Here is a 17,203-nt window from a genome sequence, read left to right on the forward strand (position 1 = left end):
TCTCTGACCTATCACCTCCATCCCCTCCCCCACCCCCCTCTCTGACCTATCACCTCCATCCCCTCCCCCACCCCCCTCTCTGACCTATCACCTCCATCCCCTCCCCCACTCCCCTATTGTACTCTATGTTACCTCTCCCCACCCCCCTCCTTGACCTATCACCTCCATCCCCTCCCCCACCCCCCTCCCTGACCTATCACCTCCATCCCCTCCCCCACTCCCCTATTGTACTCTATGTTACCTCCCCCCACCCCCCTCCCTGACCTATCACCTCCATCCCCTCCCCCACCCCCCTCTCTGACCTATCACCTCCATCCCCTCCCCCACCCCCCTCTCTGACCTATCACCTCCATCCCCTCCCCCACCCCCCTCTCTGACCTATCACCTCCATCCCCTCCCCCACCCCCCTCTCTGACCTATCACCTCCATCCCCTCCCCCACCCCCCTCTCTGACCTATCACCTCCACCCCCTCCCTTATTGTACTCTATGTTACCCCCCCCCATTTACCCCTCCCCCTCACCCCCATTTACCCCTCTCCCCCCCCATTTACCCCTCTTCCCCCCCCCATTTACCCCTCTCCCCCCCCCATTTACCCCTCTCCTCCCCCCCCATTTACCCCCCTCCCCCCCCATTTACCCTCCCCCCCCATTTACCCTCCCCCCCCCCATTTACCCCTCCCCCCCCATTTACCCCCCGCCCCCATTTACCCCTCCCCCCCCATTTACCCCTCCCCCCCCCATTTACCCCTCCCACCCCCCATTTACCCCTCCCCCCCCATTTACCCCTCCCTCCCCATTTACCCCTTCCCCCCCCCGATTTACCCCTCCCCCATTTACCCCTCCCCCCTGCAGGCTCTCTGCCTGAGCTGCTGTGCTCTTCCAGCTCCACTCTCACCGAGACTCTGGTTTGGAGTTATTGTTGTTACATAGTTTCCATGGTGACGGTAAACACGGGGGTCACGTGGGACCCGGGTACGGCCAGCCCATTGGTTCCTGCCGTTCCTGCACGCGATCGCTTCTGGCCCCTGCGCATGCGCCCGAACGGCAACACCGCGCCTGCGCCGCAGCCGGCCTGACGACAACACCGCGGGGTGCCAGCCCGACACTGCGCCTGCGCCGCAGCCGGCCTGACGACAACCCGACACTGCGCCTGCGTCGCAGCCGGACCCCCGTGCTGACACTGCGCCTGCGTCGTCTCCGCCGTCCCAGGCAAGGAAGATGGCGGATCCCCGCTCCCGCCTCCCTCCTCCTTACGGGACCGAAGCGTACGATCTGGGTGCGCTCAATAACGACCAGCAGCAGCGGCTCTATCAGTTCAAGGTTGATACTTCGGCATGGCGTCCGGAATTGGGGGAGGGGGAATAAGGGCTCACGAACGGGCCGGGCCAGCCCACCCGACGGATGGCTGTGCCATCACCATGGCGACGGCCAATCAGAGCTGTAGCCCGCTCGGAGCGCGAGTGACAGGGGCGCCGACCAATCAGAGTACACCTCGCACTGGAGTGGCACTGCGGCCGGCCAGTCACTGCCAGGAGGGGCTTTGAAAGGGGGCGGCGCCAGCAGTGTGGACCTCCAATCCAAGGGCGGCGTGTCTGTGGACATCCAATAGAAACGCAAGAGGCGGGCTTACTGCATTTAAAGGGACAGGCACCATTCCCCACTCTGCTGTCTCCATGTGGTATTGGACAAGGTTAAAGTTCACTCAACACCAGGTTATAGTCCAACAAGGTTCTGCTTCCATCGCCAAAGACTCATGATCCTCTCTGTGTGAAGAGCTTTTCCCTGCCAGACCCATCATGGCGCTGTATATCGCAATTAAGTCACCTCTTAACTTTTCCAAACTCCAGTGACTGGACTGTCCATTGTCTCCACTTCGTCCAACCCAACCCAACCCAACCCTTCCATGTCCTGGAAATCTGGTTATACCTTCCCATGCCAAGAGAGCAGTTTGACGCCACTTTGGAGCACAATGCTGGCAAACGTGCGGCCGTCCCAACTTGGTCGGGATAGCAGCAAAATAGGAACTGTTATTTACGTGGCGAAAAATTGCAGTGCGGGGGGGGGAGGCAGGCGTCCTTGTGCACGAGTCACTTAGAGGTTGGTTCGCAGATGCAGCAGGTAATTAGGAAAGCAAACGGGATGTGGCCCTTCGTTGCAAGAGGGAAGGGCCAGCATTTTCCGCCCACCGTCATGGCCTCTTGAAAAGACGATGGGATGTAAGAGGCCGTTGAGCCTGCTCTGACGTTCACTAAGATCATGGCTGATCTTTTTGTGGGCTCAGCTCCACTTACCCACCCGCTCACCACATCCCTTAATCCCTCTACTGTTCAGAAAGCTACCTTTGCCTTAAAAAACATTCCGCGAGGTAGTCTCAACTGGGTGGGGATGGAGGTGATAGGTCAGGGAGGAGGGTGGGGGGAGGTAGCATAGAGTACAATCGGGGAGTGGGGGAGGGGATGGAGGTGATAAGTCAGAGAGGAGGGTGGGGGAGGTAGCATAGAGTACAATAGGGGAGTGGAGGAGGGGATGGAGGTGATAGGTCAGAGAGGAGGGTGGGGGGGAGGTAGCATAGAGTACAATAGGTGAGTGGGGGAGGGGATGGAGCTGATAGGTCAGAGAGGAGGGTGGGGGGAGGTAGCATAGAGTACAATAGGTGAGTGGGGGTGGGGATGGAGGTGATAGGTCAGAGAGGAGGGAGGGGGGAGGTAGCATAGAGTACAGATTCCCAACCCTTTGGGTGAAGAAGTTCCTCCTCAACTCATTCCTAAATCTTATTTTGAGGCTACGCCATCATTTTATGTAAGACCCTCCCCCCTTCCCCACCGCTGTCCATTCTTATAAATTCCAGTGAGTATAGTCCCTGGCTACCGAATCTCTCCTCACGAGGAAACCCTATCAACTCTGGAATCAACCTAGTGAACCTCCCCTGCACCCCTCTAGGGCCCAGTACATCCTTTCTCCAGTAAGGAGACCAAAATTATACACAGTACTCACCAGCACCCTATACTGCTTCAGCATAACCTCCCTATTTTTAAACTCCATCCCTCTTGCAATGAAGGGCAATATCCCATTTGTTTTCTTAATGACCTGCTGCATCTGTAAACCAACTTCTTGTGATTCATGCACAAGGACACCTGTGTCCCTCTGCATTGCAATTTTTCACCATGTAAATAATAGTCTAGTTTGCTGCTATTCCTACCAATTTGGATGACCGCCCATTACCAACATTGTACTCCAACGTGGTGTTAAACTGCTCTCTTGATGAACTCAGATTTGTCCAGTTTCCTCATTTCCCCTCCCCCCACCTTGTCTCAGTCAAATCTCTCGAACTCAGCACCGCCTTCCTAACCTGCAATCTTCTTCCTGACCTCTCCGCCCCCACCCCCACTCCGGCCTATCACCCTCACCTTGACCTCCCTCCACCTATCGCATTCACAACGCCCCTCCCCCAGTAGCCTGCTGGACACACTTTCCTCATTCCTGTAGAAGGGCTGATCCCGAAACGTCGATTCTCCTGTTCCTTGGATGCTGCCTGACCTGCTGCGCTTTTCCAGCAACACATTTTCAGCTATATATATATAATATATATATATATATATCCACGTGTTGTCACGAGTGCTGCCAGGGATGGGGTTCCTATAGTGTTGACCCAGTGAGAGTGAAGGAATGGCCGTTTTCTGCCCTCGTTAGGATGCTGAGTGGCTCAGAGGCACGCGTATCCCCACATCTGCTGCCCTTGTCCTTATAAATGATCGAGGTTGAGTTTGGGAACATGCTGTCTGAGCCTCCAGGCTGGATTATTGCATGAAGCAGGTGGAAAAGTTGCTGAGTGCAGTCAATGGGCTGCTTTGTCTTGGATAGTGTCAAATATCTTGACTCTGGTTGAAGCTGCACACATTTGGGCAAGTGGGGAGTCTTCCTCCCAAAGGGAAACGTAAGAATTAATTTCGTTGTTTTAAACTTCCCCTTGCTGAAAGAAGGGTACCCAGCAGTGTCAGACACAGGGAAAAGCTCTCTCTACTATTTTCAACAGATGTAACGCTCTCCCGACGCTATCCCCATCAAAGACTCCCAGGGCAGGATAGGGTTTTATACAGAGTAAAATTCCCTCTGACACTGATCCCCCTACCCCCATCATACACTCTGGATAGGGATAGCACAGGGTTAGATACAGAGTAAAGCTCCCTCTACACTGTCCCCCCCATCAAACACTCTGGACAGGGACAGCACGGGGTTAGATACAGAGTAAAGCTCCCTCTACACTGTCCCCCATCAAACACTCCCAGAGACAGGGACTGCACGGGGTTAGATACAGAGTAAAGCTTGCTCTACACTGTCCCCCATCAAACACTCCCAGGGACAGGGACAGCACGGGGTTAGATACAGAGTAAAGCTCCCTCTACACTGTCCCCCCATCAAACAGTCCCAGGGACAGGGATAGATACAAAGTAAAGCTTTCACAAAGCTGAATGCTGACACCTAGTGTGTCAGCCTGGGTGTGTGTTCATGTCTCCAGAATGTGATTTGGATATTACAATCTCCTGATTCAGAGACACTGGGCTTCGGCTGATGGCTGTGTCAGCCAAGACTGGTATCAGCTCTATTGTAACCTGCAGCGTGTCGGACCGTTTCATTTCAGTGATTCTGTCAATCACCCCGTCTGAGCAGGAATGGAGGGTCGAGGCAGTTTCTCTCTGTTACTAATGTTTGAGAATGACTTCCATGACACGGTTCACAGTTACTACATCAGTTTGTGTTTGTTTTATACTTGTAGATAAACACTCGAATAGCCAATGAATATTATTTGAGGAACCATCCAGAGGTGGAGTTGTTGCTGGGAGAATTTCTGAGGTGAGTGACCCAGTGTGCAGCCAGTTCATGTTCAGCATCAACAGAGAGTGAATTTTGGTGGGCAGGAGGAGGTGGTGCAAGTTAAAAGATGCTTCAACCCATGCAGCGCCATGACAGGATATTTTGGTAACTAAGTATGATAGCTACGTTCGGTACCCACAGGGAGGGCCTCAACCCGGACCTTGGGTTCATGTCACATTACAGGTGATCACCATTGCACTACACATACACACACACACTCCTACACACACACACACTCACACTCCTACACACACACACACACACTCCTACACACACACACACACTCCTACACACACACACACACACTCCTACACACACACACACACTCCTACACACACACACACACACTCCTACACACACACACACACACTCCTACACACACACACACACTCCTAGACACACACACACACACTCCTACACACACACACACACTCCTACACACACACACACACTCCTACACACACACACACACTCCTACACACACACACACACACTCCTACACACACACACTCACACACACACACACTCCTACACACACACACACACACACTCCTACACACACACACTCCTACACACACACACTCACACACTCCCACACACACACACACTCCTACACACACACACTCCTACACACACACACTCACACACTCCCACACACACACACACACTCCCAGACACACACACATGCATCCTCTCACAGACTTAGTCACTTTACACTCACAAACACACACATATACACTCTCACACTCACAACCCCTCACCCCAGACACACACACACACAAACCCATATGCACACTATATACATATACATTTGTGGGTGAATTTGTACTTGCAGAGTTACATTGCACTTGGCTCAAAAACTGCATGCATTCATGTAAGACCCTGTTATCTCACTTTTTTAGATTAGAATCAGTCTAAACATTATGGCACAGACAGAGAACACAGGGGGCTAACACCTTCAATGTCTTAGCTGGGCTGACAATAATCGTTAGAGTTAACCTGAGAATGTAACTTTTTAAAAAAAGTTTTGTGATTTATGTATGAGAGAAGTGAAACTATCGGGGCCATGAAAGACTTAACAAACAATTGAGGTATTTTCCAAGTATAATTTCACTTACATCACACTGTAAACTTTTGCTCTAAATTCTGTGCCTTACAATTGTGTCCTCCACAACCACCTGATGAAGGAGCGTTGCTCCGAAAGCTAGTGTGCTTCCAATTAAACCTGTTGGACTCTAACCTGGTGTGGTGTGATTTGCAACTTTGTCCACCCCAGTCCGACACCAACTCCTCCAAATCATGACAGTCTATTTTGGCATGGTAATCGAGACTACAGTTAGCACAAGAGTAGACAGTGGTGATCAGTAATACAGTCACGAGAGGTTAAGTGTGGTATCAAGGAGCTGCAGCAAAACTGGTGTCAGTGACAGTCAGGAGGAGTCTCTGCTGGCTGGTGTCGTACGTAACACAGAGGAAGATGCTTATGGTTTTTGGAGTTCCGCCGTCGTTGCGGAAATTCCTCAGCTTTAATGTTTTCTTGTCTACTTGTCCAGAGACATTACTACAACAGGTGGAATTCAAACGCAGGTCTCCTGGCTCCAAGGTACCACTGTGCTGTAAGAGCCCTCCAGGTAGTGTTCCCTTCCCAACTATGCTTCATCAATGACCTTCCCACCACCATAAGTCAGTTCAGCATTATTCGCCTCTCCACAGATCTGAAGCAGTTCATGTCCCAATGAACATAAGAAACATAAGACCGAGGAACAGGAATAGGATATTCAGCACCTTGAGCCCACTCCATCGCTTAATACAATCATGGCCTCAACCCTATTTCCTTGCCAAATCTCCATAAACCTGGTTCAAATGGGAAATCTCTCTATCTCCTCCTTAAATTTACTTAATGATCTGGCATCCACTCAACTCAAAGTTGGTGAATTCCACAGATTGACCAAGCTTTGAGAGAAGTAATTTCTCCTGAGACTGCACGATCCGGACAATATCCTGGCTTGGGCTGACAAATCGCCATTAACATTCTCCTCAACGAGCACGAGATAATAACCACCTCCAACAAGAGAGGATCTAACCATCGCTCCCTGATGCTCCATGGTATTACCGTCACTGAATCCAACATCTGGGGGAGTGGTGGTACCATTGACCGGACACTGAACTGGTTCCAGTCATCTCAACACAGTGGCTACGAGAGGAGGCGAGAGGCTGGAAATGCTGTAGCAACTCGAGCACTTCAGTAGTAGCCGTTTGTACCATTTACAAGAAATACTGGAAAGATTTACTAAGGCTCCTCAGACAGTACTTTCCAAATCCAGGAGTTTTACCATCTAGAAGGACAAGGGCAGAGGATCTTGGCAACAGCACTGCCTTACCCTAAGCCGAGACACTTCCCATCCATGCTTGGAAATATCTCGCCGTTTCTTCAGTGCCGCTGGGTCAAAATCCTGAAACTCCCTCCCTCGTAGGTCTACCTCCGCCACGTGAGACTGCAGCAATTGAAGAAGACAGCTCACTGGCACCTTCTCACGGACAGTTAGGGACAGCCTGTAAATGCTGGAGCAGACAGCAATGCCCACATCCGTGAATGGGGCAAAACCGTGGGAGAAGGCATTTGATGGAGATAAACGGTGGTCTTCCACTTTGGACCCTCCAACGGATTGGACAGGGTGCTTTGTAAATGAAGAAGAGGTCAAAACAGTGGAAGCTTAAAGGCGCTCGGGGGATAACTTAGGCTATCCGAACGTCACTTATCCAAATTTCAGATTATCTGAACAGGATCTCAAGGTGCTGTAAAAACATTATGCATTGTCTGTACAATTAGTTATCCAAACAAAATACTCCCCCCACGTCTCGTTTGGATAATTGAGGGGTTGTTCTGTACACCGATCATTAGAAAGGCAGAGAAAATACTCCCAAGTCATACTGCATGGAATCAGACCCAAACCAAACTAGTCCCACCTGCCTGCTCCTGAACCATGTCCCTCCAAACAATTCCAATTCATGAGCTTATCCAAATGGCTTTAAAACGTTGTAACTGTACCTGCATCCACCACTTCCTCTGGAGATTCATTCCCACACATGGATCACTCTGTATAAAACCGTTGCCCACACTCTATAAATCTTTTTCCTCTCACCTCAAACCTATGACCCCCTAGTTCTGAACTCCCCCCCCCCCCCCCCCCCCCCAGCCCAGGGAAAAGACCTTGGCTATTCACCCTCTCCAGGCCCCCCCCCCCCCGTGATTTTATAAACGTCTGTAAGGTCTCCTGTCAACCTCCCAGGCTGCAGGGATAAGGCAAATGCTGGCCTTTTGGAGAAGCAATGAAATAAGGAAAGCTAAAGTCATGCATCTGTGATTCAACATCCTGGTTGGACCACTCCCTAGGTCACTCAACGGCTCTGGACTCTGTACTTCAGGAAAGAAATACCGACCTCTTGTTGAAACTCAGCAGGTCTGGCAGTGTCTGTGGGGAGAAAGCAGAGTTAATGTTTCAGGTCCAGTGACCCTTCTTCAATGTTCAGAAGACTCAACTCTTGTTTCTATCCCCATAGATGTTGCGAGGCCTGTGTCGTTTCCCTAGGAGTTTCTGTTTTTAGTTTCAGATTTCCTTGTTTTGATTAGATTCCCTACAGTGTGGAGACAGGCCCTTCGGCCCAACAATTCCACACCGACCCTCCGAACAGCAATCCACCCATTCCCATACATTTACCCCTGACTAATCCACCTAACACTATGGATTATTTTCCCATGGCCAATTCGCCCTGACCTGCACATCTTTGGACTGTGGGAGGAACCTGGAGCACCCGGAGGAAACCCACACAGACACAGGGAGAACGTGCAAACTCCACACAGACAGTCGCCCAAGGGGGGAATCGAACCCGGGTCTCTGACGCTGTGAGGCAGCGGTGCTAACCACTGAGCCACCGTGCCGCCCCTATTTTATTGTATCATTGTCGATACTGTTTGGTTTTGGGTTGGGACTCTCCTCCATAAGTGACAACAAGTGCTCGATCAGTTATTAATATCAGATCTGTGATTGGTTGTTCCTCTGGGGAGCCAGGACTGTTTGAATCTGAATGCAGTGGATAAGTCTGGAGCACAAAAGCAACAACAGTATGGTGACTGTGACCAAAGGTACTGAGAGTCAGAGAGACGTACAGCACTGACACAGAGCCTTCAGTCCAACCCGTCCAGATATCCCAACCCAATCTAGTCCCACCTGCCAGCACCCGGCCCATATACCTCTAAACCCTTCCTATTCATATACCCATCCAAATGCCTCTTAAATGTTGTCATTGTACCAGCCTCCACCACATCCTCTGGCAGCTCATTCCATACACGTACCATCCTCTGCGTGAAAAAGTTGCCCCTTAGGTCTCTTTTATATCTTTCCCCTCTCACCCTAAACCCATGCCCTCTAGTTCTGGACTCCCCCACCCCAGGGAAAAGACTTTGTCTATTTATCCTATCCATGCCCTTCATGATTTTATAAACCTCTATAAGGTCACCCCTCAGACCCCGATGCTCCAGGGAAAACAGCCCCAGCCTGTTCAGCCTCTCCCTGTAGCTCAGATCCTCCAACCCTGGCAACATCCTTGTAAATCTTTTCTGAACCCTTTCAAGTTTCACAACATCTTTCCGATAGGAAGGAGACCAGAATTGCACGCAATATTCCAACAGTGGCCTAACCAATGTCCTGTACAGCCGCAACATGACCTCCCAACTCCTGTACTCAATACTCTGATCAATAAAGGAAAGCATACCAAACACCTCCTTCACTATCCTATCTACCCGTGACTCCACTTTCAAGGAGCTATGAACCTGCTCTCCAAGGTCTCTTTGTTCAGCAACACTCCCTCGGACCTTACCATTAAGTGTATAAGTCCTGCTAAGATTTGCTTTCCCAAAATGCAGCACCTCACATTTATCTGAATTAAACTCCATCTGCCACCTCTCAGCCCATTGGCCCATCTGGTCCAGATCCTGTTGTAATCTGAGATTGTCACAAAGCCGGTCCAGTTTTCCAAAATCTGTTCTTTTTTCCAAGGATACTGGGACGTAAACATCTCCTGGTGCCGCTTAGACTGGTTTGGTACAGAGATTGAAGGGTATTGAGAAGCATTCTTGTTTATATGTAAACAGAAGAGAATTCAGGTCAAAGTGGTCATGTTTTAGAAGTAAGCTGTGTGGAAACTCTCTCTTTCTGCCCTTCTAACTTCAACCTGTAAGCATCTATTCCTTTTGAGAGATTCGATTCCCTACAGTGTGGAGACAGGCCCGTTGGCCCAACCAGTCCACACCGACCCTCCGCAGAGTAACCCACCCAGACCCATTTCCCTCTGACTCATGCACCCATCAGTACGGGCAATTTAGCACGGCCAATTCACCCTGACCTGTACATCTTTGTGACTGTGGGAGGAAACCGGAGCACTCAGAGGGAACCCACGCAGACACAGGGAGAATGTGCAAACTCCACACGTGGGGGGAATCGAACCTGGGACCCTGGTGCTGTGGGGCAGTAGTGCTAACCACTGAGCCACCGTGCCATACTGTTCTTTTAAGGGGGTCTGTTTATTGGGACTCATTCTTTGTGTTTCATTGTGTAATTTTGTGAATAAAGTTTTGTCTGTTTTAAACCCTAATCGTCGACCTAGCCACCGTACTCCGGGTAATTCTCACTGTCCACTTACCGAAACCAATCGCAAAGTTATGGTCTGGGTTGGCCGCTCAACAATGTTTTAAGTGGTCTAGCCTAGTCTAGGACAGATTGGGGGCTGTTTGCAGGATCTTATACAGCGAGTGGCAGGTGCGAGGGTCTTTATTTCGGGTGTTGGTTTGGTGGGGGAGACAAAGCTTGGGATGGTCGTGGCTCTTTCAGTCACCAAGAGATTTCTGGAAGTGGACGCGGTGACTTTGGAAGGTTTGCAATACGTGAATGAGACCAAGCTGCAGGAATGAAGCTGGGATCAGAGCTGCCTGCTTCTGTGAGGGAAGGGGAGATCATTACAGCAGGAGCTCAGCATTTACACCTGCTGCAGAAACCATCAGAATCTATCGAGGTGGTAAAAATCCGATTACAACTGAAACAGCTTGGGTTAGAGGCGAGAGGTAAGGAAAGGGGCAGCAGAAAGGAAACCGCTTGGGTTACGATTAAAAGCAGAAGAGAGGGAGAGAGAGAGAGCAGCAGGAGAGGGGGAGAGAGAGAGCAGCAGGAGAGAGGGAGAGAGAGAGCAGGAGAAGAGAGGGAGAGAGAGAGAGCAGCAGGAGAGGGGGAGAGAGAGAGAGCAGCAGGAGAGAGGGAGAGAGAGAGAGCAGCAGGAGAGGGGGAGAGAGAGAGAACAGCAGGAGAGGGGGGAGAGAGAGAGAACAGCAGGAGAGGGGGAGAGAGAGAGAACAGCAGGAGAGGGAGAGAGAGAGAGCAGCAGGAGAGGGGGAGAGAGAGAGAACAGCAGGAGAGGGAGAGAGAGAGAGAGCAGCAGGAGAGGGGGAGAGAGAGAGAGCAACAGGAGAGAGGGAGAGAGAGAGCAGGAGAAGAGAGGGAGAGAGAGAGCAGGAGAAGAGAGGGAGAGAGAGCAGCAGAAGAGAGGGAGAGAGAGGGGGAGAGAGCAGCAGAAGAGAGGGAGAGAGAGAGCGGGAGAAGAGAGGGAGAGAGAGAGCAGTGGAAGAGAGGGAGAGAGAGAGCGGGAGAAGAGAGGGAGAGAGAGAGCAGTGGAAGAGAGGGAGAGAGAGAGCGAGAGAAGAGAGGGAGAGAGAGAGCGGGAGAAGAGACGAAGAGAGAGCAATAGAAGAGAGGGAGAGAGAGAGCGGGAGAAGAGAGGGAGAGAGAGCGAGAGAAGAGAGGGAGAGAGCGAGTGGGAGAAGAGAGGGAGAGAGAGTGGGAGAAGAGAGAGAGAGAGAGCAGCAGAAGAGAGGGAGAGAGACAGAGCACTGCCTGAAGTAGTGCAAACTGATGTGGAAGAGCAGAGAGTTAAAACAGCGAGGTTAGCAGCTGAAGGGGCTGATGGTTATGAGCTGGTCGATAAAACTCAGATTGGTCTCCAGGATCAATTCCATGAGGGATAGAAATTGGGACAAAGAGAAATCCACATGTGGAAAGGGAAAGGTAGATCTCAGTGACGATCATAAGGATAATTTACCACAGGGTAAAAAGGAAACCCTTGAGGGGGGCAAAGAAGTTGAAGTTGTAATAAAGTGGCCACATGAAATCAGTGTCTAGATTGGTGTGGTGCTGGAAAAGCACAGCAGGTCAGGCAGCATCCGAGGAGCAGGAGAATCAGCGTTGTGATGAAGTCAGTGTTGATGGGCTGGGAGAAAGCCAGATGTAGGAAAACCGGACAAACCAGGAAGTGTTGTTGGACTAGTGACAAAAAGGACAAGGAAAGTTAGACAACTGCCTCAGAGTGTACAAGATAATCAGAGGTTGGTTAAGGAGGAAGTGCCAGATCTGCTTAAAAAAATACACATGTAGGTGTAAAGTTTATTCACACAGGCCAGGAGTAGCAGGTGAAGAGGTTCCAGTTTTAAGGGACACAGGGTCCTCTCAGTCTGTGATGCTGAAGGATGTGGAGGTATGTACTCCTGAGGGACTATTGCCAGAAAAGGTGCTGGTTACAGGAATTCACGGTGAGACAAAAAGTGTTCAGTTATGTAATGAGGCTAGAGAGTCCAGAGAAGAGTAGAGAATCTGTGGGAGGAGTACTGGACAAACTCTCAGCCCCAGGAGTACAATCTGTCCTTGCAGATGGTAGAGCTGATTCACCGGTAGGCGTGCTGCCTACTGTAGTTGAAAAGCCAGCGGAGACGCAGGTAACTGAAGACATGAAGGATGTTTATCTCGGAATTTTCCCAGATTGTGTGGTCACAAGATCACAGAGGCACAAGCTGAAGCAGGAGAGATCAAAAGGAAGCTGACATAGCATTATCTGAGACCTTTTTTGATCAGATAAGTGGGACCAAGCTGGAGCAAATAGGTTAAATGTGCAAGTATCTTTAGCTCAGCTAAACTGATTGATTACAGCAGAAAGATGAGAGCTTAAAACAGTTGTATCAAAAGGCATTTACAGAGAAGGAGAGGGAATGCATCCCTGTGGGTTATTATCTAACAAATTATGTCTTAGTGAGGAAATGGAGACCATCACACAATCAAGCAGATGAGAAATGGGCAGAGATTCATCAAATTGTTTTGCCAGTCAGGTAGAGAAAGGAGACGCTGTGAGTGGTGCGTGAGCTACCACTTGGAGATCATTTAGGGGTGAGGGAAACGCAGGCTAAAATACAAAGACATTTTTACTGGCCTTGACTATATAAGAATGTTGTTGAATTTTGCCAGATATGTCATACATGTCAGCTAATGGGAAAACCCCAGGCAGATATAAAACCTGCACCTTTAATACCTATTCCAGCATTTGAGGAGCCTTTTAAAGAGGCTTGATTGATTGTGCAGGTCCCCTACCTCAAACAAAAACTGGGAATAAGTATTTATTAAGAATAATGGATGTATCGGCTAGATTTCCAGAGACAATCCCATTACGCCACATCACAGCTAAAAGAGGTGGAGAAGAATTACTGACATTTTTTACTAGATACAGACTACCAAAGAGATCCAGTCAGATCAAGCATCAAACTTCACTTCCAAACTATTCAAGGAGGTTCTGGATAACTTGGGAATAAAACAATTCAAATCTACTGCGTACCATCCCGAATCGCAGGGAGCACTAGAGAGATGGTATCTAACACTGAAGACCACATTGAGGGTTTCTAGTCAGGATTATCCAGATGACTGGGATAAGGAAATTCCGTTTGCACTGTTTGCGATCAGAGATGCACCAAATGAATCGACCGAATTCGGTCCATTTGAATGAATGTTTGGGCCTGAAGTAAGAGGACCCGTTAAAATTGATGAAGGAGAAGTCAATCAGTTAGAAATCAGAGACCACCCTTTTGGACCACGTGTCACATTTTTAGAGAATGATTAAATAGAGCTGGAGAGTTGGCTAGACAGCATTTAAGAGTATCCCAGCATACAATGAAACAGGAAGCAGATAAGAAATCACAAATTCATAATTTGGCAATTGGGGGATAAGGTATTGGTGTAACTTCCAGTAACAGGCAAGCTTTTAAAAGCCAGGTTTGGTGAACTTTATCAAATCAAGAGGAAATTGAGTGAGGTGATCTGCTTGATAAGGACTCCAGACAGAAAGGAATCTCACAAGAGTGTGTCATGTGAATCTGCTCAAAAGGTATTTTGATAGGGAAAGAAAGCTGCATTCCTGATGACAGGCTTATGCTCAAAACGTTGATTCTCCTGCTTCTCGGATGCTGCCTGACCTGCTGTGTTTTCCCAGCACCCCCCCCCCCCCCCCCTCCCCCCACACTCGGCACGGATGTAGGATATCTGGTCAGCATGGACGGGTTGGGCAGAAAGGTCTGTTTCTGTGCTGTGTGACTCTACACGGGCAGAGGCAGGTGCCTGGATGGTATCAGGTCACAGACCGGCCACAATCACGTTGAAGGGCAGAGCAGAATATAAGGAGAGGAACGTCCTCCTCTTGTTGTGATGTTGCTATGTTTGCCTCAAAACTGTAATGGTTGCAAATTATGTAGAACAGCACCTCATTGTGATTAAATCTGAAAACAGTTCTCAAATTACAGCTGTCCGGAATGGTTATGAAGTGCATTGGGGGTTGCTGGGAGTGATAAGAGGCAGTAATAGCCGACTAAGCAGTAATCTCATCCCCAGTCTTTGTAAAGGATCGAATAATTCCTCGATGAAATAATTCTGTTTTTCTCTCTTGTGGCATGGTGTCTGCACGTGAGACAAATTAACTGAAGGTCAGTGAAGACTGAAACACTTCCTATCTTTACAATTCCAGATCCGTACTCCTGGAGCGACCGGACAACATTCAGGAATTTGCCTCTAGTGAGTTTTAATCCCCTGCATCTATTTTACATCCGCACGAGTATTACACTGAGGGAAACTCTCTTCAGTTGTTGTAGCAGTCAGCACAGGGTTAGATAAGGAGTAAATCTCCTTCTACACTGTCCCCCATCAAACACTCCCAGGGACAGGGGCAGCACGGGGTTAGATACAGAGTAAAGCTCCATCTACACTGTCCCCCATTAAACACTCCCCAGGACAGGGACAGCACGGGGTTAGATACAGAGTAAAACTCCCCCTACACTGTTCCCCCATCAAACACTCCCAGGACAGGGTCAGCACAGGGTTAGATAAGGAGTAAATCTCCCTGTACACTGTCTCTGATCACACACTCACAGGGACAGGGACAGCATGGGGTTAGATACAGAGTAAAGCTCCATCTACACTGTCCCCCATCAAACACTCCCAGGGACAGGGACAGCACGGGGTTAGATACAGAGTAAAGCTCCTTCAACACTGTTCCCCCATCAAACATTCCCAGGACAGGGACAGCACGGGGTTAGATACAGAGTAAAGCTTCCTCTACACTGTCCCCCCATCAAACACTCCCAGGGACAGGGACAGCACGGGGTTAGATACAGAGTAAAGCTTCCTCTACACTGTCCCCCCATCAAACACACCCAGGGACAGGGACAGCACAGGGTTAGATACAGAGTAAAGCTCTCTCTACACTGACCCCCCATCAAACACTCCCAGGACAGGGACAGCACAGGGTCTGAATCTACGTAGGTGTGAGGATTAAATAGGGGTTTGGGTTTGGGTTTGGAGTTGGGTTTGGGTGTGGAGTTGGGTTTGGTTTTGCAGTTGGAATTGGGTTTGGGCTTGGAGTTGGGCTTGGAGTTGGCTTTGGGGTTGGAGTTGGCTTTGGGTTTGGGTTTAGGTTTGGGCTTGGAGTTGGGTTTGGGCTTGGAGTTGGGTTTGGGCTTGGAGTTGGGTTTGGAGTTGGGTTTGGAGTTGGGTTTGGAGTTGGGTTTGGGATTGGAGTTGGAGTTGGAGTTGGAGTTGGAGTTGGAGTTGGGTTTGGGATTGGAGTTGGAGTTGGAGTTGGGTTTGGGTTTGGGTTTGGGTTTGGAGTTGGGTTTGAAGTTGGGTTTGGGTTTGGGTTTGGAGTTGGGTTTGGGATTGGAGTTGGGTTTGGAGTTGGGTTTGGAGTTGGGTTTGGAGTTGGGTTTGGAGTTGGGTTTGGAGTTGGGTTTGGAGTTGGGTTTGGGTTTGAGTTTGGGTTTGGGTTTGAGTTTGGGTTTGGGTTTGGGTTTGGAGTTGGGTTTGGGTTTGGAGTTGGTTTTGGGATTGGAGTTGGGTTTGGAGTTGGGTTTGGAGTGGGTTTTGGGATTGGAGTTGGGTTTGGAGTTGGGATTGGAGTTGGGTTTGGGATTGGAGTTGGGTTTGGGATTGGAGTTGGGTTTGGGATTGGAGTTGGAGTTGGGTTTGGGTTTGGAGTTGGGTTTGGGATTAGAGTTGGGTTTGGGATTGGAGTTGGGTTTGGGATTGGGTTCGGAGTTGGGTTTGGAGTTGGGTTTGGGATTGGAGTTGGGTTTGGGATTGGAGTTGGGTTTGGAGTTGGGTTTGGAGTTGGGTTTGGAGTTGGGTTTGGAGTTGGGTTTGGGTGGATGGGAATGGGGGATAAAGGTGTGTATTCTCTCTGTCCTGCAGCTTACTACACAGATGCAAGGCTGCCTGAAAAGATCGAGAGGATGGTGAAGGAGCGAGCGAGGGAGATGGATCAGTGTTGAGTACATTCGTCCCTTTGAGAAGGAGAGCCTGTCCTCCCAGGAGATGGGCTCTGATCACAGTGGATCTGAAATATATTCTGCTGTAATCTCATTGCTGGAATCAATTAAACTTGTGTGTGTGTGAGCGTGTGCATGTGAGTCTCTCCCTGTCCGAGGGGAAGGATCACCTCCCACACCCTCCACTCATCCCTTCACAGTCAGCACTCTCCCCCATATTTCCCTCACTCTCCCCCCTCCATCTACCCCCTCACTCACCCACTCTTGTCTACTATCTCACACTCCCAACTCTCCCTCAGTCTCTCCATTTCACGTTCCCCCCCAACTCCTTCCATTCTTACGCTCCATTTCTCCCCCTCAATCTCCACATCCACTGTCTCCAATCCTCCTACTCCTCACTCTCCCCTTCTCTCACTCTCCCTCACACCCCTCACTCTCCACATCCACTCTCCCCTTCACTCCCTCTCCCTCACACCCCTCACTCTCCACATCCACTCTCCCCTTCACTCTCTCTCCCTCACACCCCTCACTCTCCCCCTCACTCTCCACATCCACTCTCCCCTTCACTCCCTCTCCCTCACACCCCTCACTCTCCACATCCACTCTCCCCTTCACTCTCTCTCCCTCACACCCCTCACTCTCCCCCTCACTCTC

The 17,203-nt window shown here is 50.0% G+C and overlaps 1 protein-coding gene across 1 annotated transcript; it reads left to right on the plus strand.

Moving 5' to 3' along the window:
• The first annotated feature begins 1,141 nt into the window (after nucleotides 1-1,141).
• Nucleotides 1,142-16,676, plus strand: LOC140453807 (RIIa domain-containing protein 1-like). The gene is made up of 4 exons (XM_072548701.1): nucleotides 1,142-1,320; nucleotides 4,775-4,851; nucleotides 14,755-14,801; nucleotides 16,473-16,676. The coding sequence occupies exons 1-4, from the start codon at nucleotides 1,219-1,221 to the stop codon at nucleotides 16,550-16,552; spliced, it is 306 nt and encodes a 101-aa protein (XP_072404802.1). The 5' UTR covers nucleotides 1,142-1,218; the 3' UTR covers nucleotides 16,553-16,676.
• Nucleotides 16,677-17,203: the final 527 nt, after the last annotated feature.

Source organism: Chiloscyllium punctatum, chromosome 28 (assembly GCF_047496795.1).
Source record: "Chiloscyllium punctatum isolate Juve2018m chromosome 28, sChiPun1.3, whole genome shotgun sequence".
Lineage (NCBI taxonomy): Eukaryota > Metazoa > Chordata > Chondrichthyes > Orectolobiformes > Hemiscylliidae > Chiloscyllium > Chiloscyllium punctatum.

Excerpts from the sequence above, each read along its gene's own strand:
- LOC140453807 (XM_072548701.1), top strand. The coding sequence starts at position 1,219 with ATGGCGGATCCCCGCTCCCGCCTCCCTCCTCCTTACGGGACCGAAGCG. Across the intron at positions 4,852-14,754 it reads TTGCTGGGAGAATTTCTGAG|ATCCGTACTCCTGGAGCGAC; the intron begins GTGAGTGACCCA and ends TTACAATTCCAG. Across the intron at positions 14,802-16,472 it reads CATTCAGGAATTTGCCTCTA|CTTACTACACAGATGCAAGG; the intron begins GTGAGTTTTAAT and ends TCTGTCCTGCAG.